We start from the raw sequence: 8,699 nt of genomic DNA, 5'->3' as shown, positions 1-8,699 counted from the left end.
GCAGACTCCTCTGCATTCACCCCTCAACTCTTGTCCACCTTGGCCCTGAACCTGGCATCTGGCCAACTGCGCTGCCCTTCACTACGGGATGCTTCCCTCATGGATTAAGTTCAACTTTCTTTTCTCTCTCTCTCTCTCCCTCCCTCGTTTTTCTTTTTGTCATACTAGGGATTCAACTCAGGGACTTCTTCTCATTGAGCCATATCCCAAGCCCTCCCTCCCCTTTTTTATTTTTGAGCTAGTGTTTCGCTAAGTAGCCCAGGCTGGGCTTGAACCTGTGACCTTCTTGCCTTGGCTTCCTACGGTGATGGGATCACAGGTGTGCAGCTCCACACACAGTTCCTATCAGGTTTCTTTAGCTCCATTGCAAGGCCAATGGATGCTCCCAAATTTGGTCAGAAAAGATTTAGCATACATGTAACAGGCTAGGGCAGGGGACGCCAAGTCCCCTCGCTGACCTGTGAACGTGCCATGGTCCCTCATCCTGACCAGGGCTTGCCAGGGCTGGGAGACAACCAATACAAGGGGTAACTATGCAGATGCATGAAGAAGCTATGGAGAGGCAAGCAAGAGATAGCCAAGAAGGAAAACAGGTGTCCCCGGGCTCTCCAAGGCCCCCCAGGGAAGATGCCCCAGGGACAATGACAAGGTGAGCAACAGCCACCCTCTGATTCTGAGCTCACCCAGCTGGCTGCATTCAGGCCTCCCGGGAAGCCTTCCTCTAAGTAGAGATCAGTTAAAATTCTGTAAAAGACTTGACAGTGAATATCTGTGGCTCTGCAGGCCAGGCTATCTCTGTATCTGAAAAGCACCCAGAAAAAAAAAAAAAAAAGTTACTTAGAGATAGAATGTAAAGCAATGAACAGGACTATACCTCAAAACTTACAAAAGCAGATAGCGTGTTCGACCCACGGCAACAGTTTGCTGACCTTGCCCTAGGAAGCAAGAATGTGGACCCAGCCCACATGACAGGGACAGCCTGCCTTGCTGGTAATCATTCACCAAAAATCACGAGTCTGTGAATCCAGGTAACTGGGAGACTAAGGCAGGAGGACTGCAAGATCAAGGCTGGTCTGGGCAACACAGCTGAGAGCCCTTCAAAACCAACTGTTAAGCGGGCTCCCCAACATGTGGATGTGCTGTTTGGTTCATGTGACTTAGTCCCAAAGAGGCTCATTCCTCGGAAGATGCTGGTGTGTGACTTTGCCTCCTTGATTTAGAGAAAAAGGGAGTAGATAAAATACAGTCAGCCCTCTGTATCCACGGGCTCCCCATCATGGACTCAACCTACCTCACACTGAAACTACCTGGGGGAGGGGGATGGCATTCACTGCCTTGTACACCGTTTTTCTTCCAACACAGCATAATAAATTCTTGCACAGTATTTACATTGTACTAGGTGTTATAAGTAATCTAAGGGGGCTAGTGAGATGGCTCAGTGTTCTCAAGCACCTACTTAGAACAAGCTTAGCAAAGCACAGGGACCATGGTTCAATCCCCCAGCACCACATGCCAGCCAGCCCTGCCCCCTGGTGGGCTGAGCTGGCCACACACACACACACACACACACACACACATAAATTTAAAAAAAAAAAAGTAATCTAAGGATGAATTAAAGTATATAGGATGATAATTTCTGACATTGCCAGTTAAACAGAAGACCCAATGCTATTATGGGCTACTGGACTCTTTTAGAATATTTTGCTGAGTTTACACACCTATAATATTCAGTAATGGAACTTAGGAAAAATGGGGTATACCTATGAATGTCCATTTTGTATCTGTGTATTCAAAGTGGTTGGGGTAGATATATAGTTGCATTTTCTTAATGAATAGAATGATTTGTTCTAATGGTGTTTGTAAATAGGATCACAAGTCCGCATCTTGTACAGCAATTAACCACTAAGAAGAATATATGCAGTGTATTATTTGTTGAAACTGTACTTCCGATTTGATTTAAAACTGTCTCATTGCTATCTGTTTATCAATAAAACTTTGAAAAAAAAAGTATATAGGATGATGTGTTGGTGCTATTCACATACTATGTTACCTTACAGGAGGGACATCCATTCCCTGGGATGTGGAGGGACAACTACCCAGATCAATGGTCAACCTATGGAGTGGACACCACCAACTTAACTGCCTAAATTAGCCAGCAGTGCATCAGGCACCAGGATGGTTTCATCTTTCATCCTCTGAATGTACTAAAAAGTTGCTCGTTGGTGGCAGGGGGAACCCGACGCCCAAATGGGAGTTCATGGCGCCTACTTGGTGCTTTCCCTCTGTCCTCTTGCTTCTCCTAAACACACAGCTGTGGTTCCCTGGCTGTACACCAGGTTAGAAGCTGCCCGGCGCGGCACTGAACAGAAAATGCCCCTCTGAAGACACATACACACACACACACACACACACACACACACACACACACATTATTTCAGGAAACACATCAGACGTGCAGGGTGGAGATGCGACAGGAAAGTGCTGGATAAGGGGTGAGCAAAGATAATGTGAACATGTGAATTCAGCACGTCATATGGCAGAGATTCGCTGCTGTGAATCCAATGCAAAATCCTCCCCTCGATTTGTGCCCACCCGTGCCATCACTCATGCCACCTTCTGAAGCAGTTCTGGAAGTCCTCTTCCATGACTTTACAAGATGTGACAAAAACCACAGTGCTGATTAAAAAAAAAAAAAAAAAATCAGATGCTGAGTGCCATCTAAGGGAAAGGCCCTTATAAAAAGCACTACAAAACCAGGGCATGGTGGCGCAAGCCTGTTATCCCAGCAGATTTCTCAGGAGGATCATTGTGCATTCAAGACCACCCTGGGCTACAAAGTGAGCTCAAGGCCAGCCTGAATGGCATAGCGGGACTCTGTCTCAAAAAGACAACAACTACATTATGCTCTGTCCTCATCCATTTTATTCATCAGATCTGGCACCTTCAAATGACCATAAAAGGTAAACACTTTGAATTGATTCAGGACATCAAAGCACCCACAACAGCACAACTAAAGACACACATAAGACCTCAATGGGGCCTGGGGAGATGGCTCAGTGGAATAAGTGCTTCCCTGGCAAGCGCAAGGGCCTGAGTTCAATCCCTGGCTCCGCAAAAAAAAAAAAAAAAAAAGTGAGACCCTGTAGACCCTGTCCTAAGTACAAACCGCAAAAAAAAAAAAAAAAAAAAGACCTCAATGACTAATACATTTATAACCATATATTAGGTCACAGACCAAAGACACAGCCCTCTATTTCTAGAAGATTCAAATAGCATTGCTGGTTGCCATATCCAGCGACCCAATGACACCAGGAAAAGAAACTTCTTCAGAGACCCTACTGCTTCGGCCTGGGACCTGGTTTATCATTTTTATTTTTGGTACCAGGAATAGTACTCAGGACCTTGTACTTGCCAGGCAGGTTGTGTGCTGCTGAGCCATATCCGCAACCCCTGGAACCTGGATTAAATTAACCACTTCTTTGTAAATGCTTTTCCTAAATTTCTTACATGACTAATGCCCCTGAGAGAACACTGGCCATCTGAAAAGGATTAGAATACATTTTGCAATTTCAAAATAAATGTTAAGGAAAATGCCAAGAAGCATCATAATTTCTCTAGTTCCCCGAACCCAGGGGTATCTCTTCACGCATGATAACCAGACGCCCACGCAGGGAGCAGATGCCTCAGAAAGTGGCAAGACTACTACGTGGAATAAATCAGACCCACATGTGTAAGTATCGTGTTGTCTCCCTAGTGTAAGAACCTCAAAGAAGACTTAACACCTGCCAGGTACACTAGACATAGAAACACGGGAAGACAGGAGAGAAAGGCTCTCCCAGAGTGGAGTGCAGGGGTGGGGACACAGAGCTTAGCTTGCACACAGGCGTTGCCTGGTAACGTGAGGGCTTTTTTACATCCTCTTCACATCCCTGTGAGCAAGATGGAGAGAACACTGTCTCAGGGAGGCCCAGGGAGGCCGAGAAACTCTCTGGACAGTGGCACTGCTGGGACTGAGGTAAGTAGAAGAAATAAAGGCAGTTAGAAAGGAGCCAAGGAAAGTCATAATTTCAAAGACTGCAACTTCTTTGGGGCACAGTTACCCCAGGCTGTCTGTGTCTGTACTCCCCATCTTTTCTCCTAAGATGTATTTGTGCTTGTTAGGCTTATTTGTATTTTCTTCCCAGGCCTATTGTACCCCAAATCCTTTAAAGATACTCTAAATCCTCAGTTAGCTGAGGAGATGAGATAAAGGGCAGAGACCTGACCCTAAGATTGAGAAACAGATTCAAAAAGTTTCAAAGACTTTTTAAGGAAAACAGATCACCCATCCTTGAAAACATAATAGACTGCAGTTGGCCTTTCACCTTTAAACTGAGCTTAACTTTCTGTAGATTCACAAATATATCTCCACCCCTTACAACACACATGTCCCCCCTGCTCCTGACTCTAACCAGCCTCCTCTTTGGGAGACGTTCCTCCAGGACTCCATTCCATGACAGGACCAACACATAGACCTGCCTGTAAAGACTGCTTGTCCCACTGTGCCACCTGCTTGTCACCATAAGTTGCTGATCCGAAAGCCTGGCAGGCCCCACAAGCATAGCCACTGCAAGTCCCCAGCCTGGGCCAGGACACAGCCACGTCTCACTGCCTCCCCAGCCATCTTCCAGTCTATTTTAAGGCACGGATGGGCTTCTTGGATAAAGAGCTCTTGTCCTATCTATCTGCAGCCCCTTTTCCCCACAATGCAAACTCTTTGCACACCTGAGCAGGTAGAGATTTAAGGCAGCAAAGGGGTCCCTGTATCTCCTTCCCTGAGCTTACTTGGAATAAATCTTCCACTAAAAATTCAGTCTCATGGGGCTGGGGAGACAGCTCAGTAGAGTAAGCACTGGACTGGTAAGTGCAAGGTCCTGAGTTCAATTCCCAGTACTGCAAAAAAACAAAAATTCAGTCTCAGGGGGATCTGGGGAGAAAGACAGACCTAAGCCTCCAGAGATGACATCTCGACCACCACCAACAGTGACCCCTCACTACTAGCCCCTTTGTCTACTGGCTCAAGGTTAGACGCAGCAGACCACTGAAGTCAAGCAAAGAGGTCAGCAGGACAAGAACAATCAAAAGAAGTCTTCTAACCAGAAAGTCTCTGTCTTGGGGCTTAGAAGGACATCATCATGCATGTGGCCTTTGTCTGAGGATGTGTAAGAAAAACAGGACAGGTGGTAGGGACCATCTCCTTGACTAACTTTGGTCAGGCTCCTCTGAGCCCTTTTAGCCCCCCAAAACCTTAGCCTCCTGGAGCCAATTTTACAAGAATCCCTACACTTTGGTATCTAACTAAGTTTGTCTCAGTAATTTTCCATGCCCAGGACATGCTACCCCAAAGTACAACACCTTGACGTAGTGAATATGCTACACGGAAGGAAATCCACCGCCTCCTTGGGCTGCCCATGGGCTGCCAACCCTCAGCGGGCCCTGCACACCGAAGCCTCTATTTCCTACTGCTGGAGCCAGAAAAGAATTTGTCGATTTTTGTTTGTTTTTGTGTTTTTTGAGACAAGGTCTTGCTGTGCAGTTCACACTAGCCTCGTGTACACTCTGGAGCCCAGGCTTGTCTCAAACTTGCAATGAGCCTCCTGCCTCAGCCTTCTGCATGCTGGGATTACAAGTGTGAGCCACCACACCAGCATGTCTTCATATTTTTTGGTTTTGTTTTTTTTTTAAGAAAATATCCAGTGTCATTTCTCTTTAAGACACACAGAGGGCCCTGGTGATTTACACATGTAATCCTAGCACCATAGAAGTCTCAAATCCTTTGGCTTTTTTCTGGTTAAAAAATAGGATTAAAACCAAATTGAAACAGAAGGTATTTCAAGTGAAAAAATCTATTTTATTCAGGCTGGTCATTGTTCTCTACAAGGAAAAAAAAAATCTTTTTTATTTTTTAAAAAATTTTTGAGCCGGTCTCATTGTGTAGTTCAGGCTGACCTTGAATGCACTGTGTAGCTGAGACTGGCCTCAAACCCTTGGCACTCCTCCCTCCTCAGCCTCCTGAATGCTTGGATTACAGGCCTGCACCAACCTTGCCTGGCTGCACGGAAAAATCTGTGATTCAAAGGTGAACGAGATTCTAGATTAGAGAACACTTGTAGACCACCTAATTCTGAGTTTGTCAAAAGTGAAAAAAGCATACTATGAATAACAATAACGCAAATAATTCTTGTCTATAGACATGCAAATGATTTGTACCAACTGAACTGTTCCTCTTCCTGTAGCCCAGTTTTGCCTCCCATTTACACACGGACCTCACTATTTCTATATCTGCACTGCACATGTGACTTTTCGTTGGTACCATCTAAAGTGACTGTAACACCTCACCAAGGTTCTTTACTAATAGTTAAATAGAATTATACACACACACACACACACACACACACACACACACTGTGTAAATTGATGACTTTATTGTATTTCTTTTAAATTATCCTCTAACATTATGGGAAGTATAAGCAACTAACATATTTCAAAATGTCACCAGGGAGGGTCTGGGATCATCCCCTTATAGAGGAGCTAGGACCCTCAGCCTGCCCCAGGTAGGTTCTCAACACTTTTTCTCTTCTGAAAAGGATTTCAGGATAATTCCATGAAAGGTACAAAAAGCTTTATCATGCAGAATCCAAGAACCACACGGTCAAGAAAACGGTACAGAGCTCAAAGGCATGATGCACTATGGCCTGGGTTTGGGGGTGTTCGTGGAGCAGGCTCACACAGATGGCCTGGGACATCTGTTTCTGGAGTTACTTATCTTTTATGTACCTAGAGTATACTTCCTTAAAGTGACAGAAAAAGGAGCTGTATCAATTAAGGTAAAATGCAAACTATCCGCATGTGTTTGATTGGAGGTGTGGTTGGTATCTCATAGTGCTACTTCTTTTAAGAGTGGAAGTTTTTTCAAATTTAAGGATTGATAATATCCAAAGAAAGACACAGGCTAAGGGGCCAGGGAGATGGCTTAGTAGAATAAGCACTTGCCTGGCAAGTGTAAGGGCCTGAGTTCAATCCTCAGTTCCGCAAAAGAAAGAAAGACAGACACAGGCTAAATGTACGATTTAGTGTATCTTTAAGACTCTTAGGACATGGCATGGTGGCACATGCCTATAATCCATCCCAGCACTCAGGACACAGAGGCAGGAGAACTGCTATGTGTTTGAGGCCAGCCCAGGCTTCATAGCAAACTCAAGGCCAGCCTGAACTACAGTGTGACCGGTCTAAAGAAAGAACAAAACAAAACATAAAGACTCTTAGGAATTTAGGAGTGAGGGGACTGGAAGGGGTGGGGGATGAAAACAGCATTGTAATCTCGGGTAACTTTGATTATGCAATAAAGCTTCAGTTCATCAAAACTAACTTTTTGTTTAGTTCTGAGTCTTGCTTTGTAGTGCAGGCTGGCCTTGAACTCACTGTGTAGCCTAAGCTGGTCTTGAACCTGTAGTAATTCTCCTGCCCAGGCCTCCCCAGTGCTAGGGTTAGAGGGGTGTACTACACCCCCAGCTAAAATTACAATTTTCAAATGAAAATTTTCTTGTCTTCTTTCTACCTAACTTTATTTTTTCTATCCTACCTCAAAAATGAACCCAAAAGGTATTTATTTAAATCTACTAAAATGGCTAAAAGGTTTTAGGTATCCAGCAATTTTGGCCAATAGTTAACAGCATTTCTATTTTATTTATTTATTTATTTATTTATTTATTTATTTATTTAATTTTTGAGACAAGGTCTCACTATGCAGTTCAGGCTGGCCTTGAGCTCATCACTGTGTAGCCCAGGCTGGTCTAGACTTCCAGCAAACCTCCTGCCTCAGCCTCCAGAGTGCTGGGATTACAGGTGTGTGCCACCATGTCCGGCTTTGCATCTCCACACTTTTTTCTTTCTTTCTTTCTTTCTTTCTTTTTTTTTTTTTTTTGGCAGAACTGGGGATTGAACCCGGGCCCTTGCACTTGTCAGGGAAGCGCTTATTCCACTGAGCCATCTCCCTGGTCCCTAGCTTTTAATATTCTGTAAATTTGTTAAGTTTCTTTTTCCACATAAAACAAATAAAATATTACAAGTGAAATTATTTTCCACACAATCCCATTCCCAAACTCCACAGGGTAATTGCTATCCTAAATTAGTATCTCCAGTTGATTCACCTTCATTTTAAAAAGATCTTTAGGCTGAGGAGGTAGCTTGGTGGTCTAAGCACCTGCCTGGCAAGCGCAAGGTCTGGGGTTCAATCCCTGGACCAAGAACCCCGGGCACACCAAGCTAGCCAGGATGCCTATAACCCCAGCGCTGGTGGGAAGGCTGAGACAGGTGGATCCCTATGAGTCTGATGTGCGTAGCGAGACCCTGTACCAAATAAAATACTTTTTTAAAAGTTTAAAAGATCTTTATCTACTCTATTTACATTTCCATGCCAATGAACTTTTAAGCTGTTTCCAGATTTTTAAAACTATTATAAATAGTGCTGCAATAAAAATCTCACTATCAAAAAAAAAAAATCTCACTGTCTTTCTCTTTGTACTTAAATGTCTACAGTATTTTCTACAAGTGAAACCACGGGATCTTAACTTTTTTTTTTTTTTTTTTGTGGAACCGGGGATTGAACTCAGGCCCTTGTGCTTGCCAGGCAAGCACTTATTCTACTGAGCCAGCTCCCC

At 44.3% G+C, this 8,699-nt stretch overlaps 1 protein-coding gene across 5 annotated transcripts in view; it reads right to left on the bottom strand.

The window, feature by feature from the left end:
* Window positions 1–8,699, bottom strand: part of Lgmn (legumain) — a 32,315-nt gene that overhangs the window by 21,164 nt on the left and 2,452 nt on the right. Inside the window, exons 2-3 of one of the 5 annotated variants that reach the window (XM_023719642.1) lie at window positions 2,453–2,676; window positions 684–801 (exon numbers count right to left, since the gene is read on the bottom strand). The exons of 1 other annotated variant lie outside the window; for it this stretch is intronic. In XM_023719642.1, coding sequence (XP_023575410.1) covers window positions 684–697 — 14 coding nt within the window. In that variant the 5' untranslated portion in view covers window positions 698–801; window positions 2,453–2,676. Of the gene's footprint in view, window positions 1–683; window positions 802–2,447; window positions 2,677–8,699 lie in introns of all 5 variants that reach the window. 3 more of the 5 variants (XM_023719641.1, XM_023719645.1, XM_023719643.1) reach the window with 3 other exon arrangements.

Source organism: Octodon degus, unplaced genomic scaffold, assembly GCF_000260255.1.
Source record: "Octodon degus isolate 3935 unplaced genomic scaffold, OctDeg1.0 scaffold00070, whole genome shotgun sequence".
Taxonomy (NCBI): Eukaryota; Metazoa; Chordata; class Mammalia; order Rodentia; family Octodontidae; genus Octodon; species Octodon degus.
This window is presented reverse-complemented; position numbering and strand designations above follow the sequence as displayed.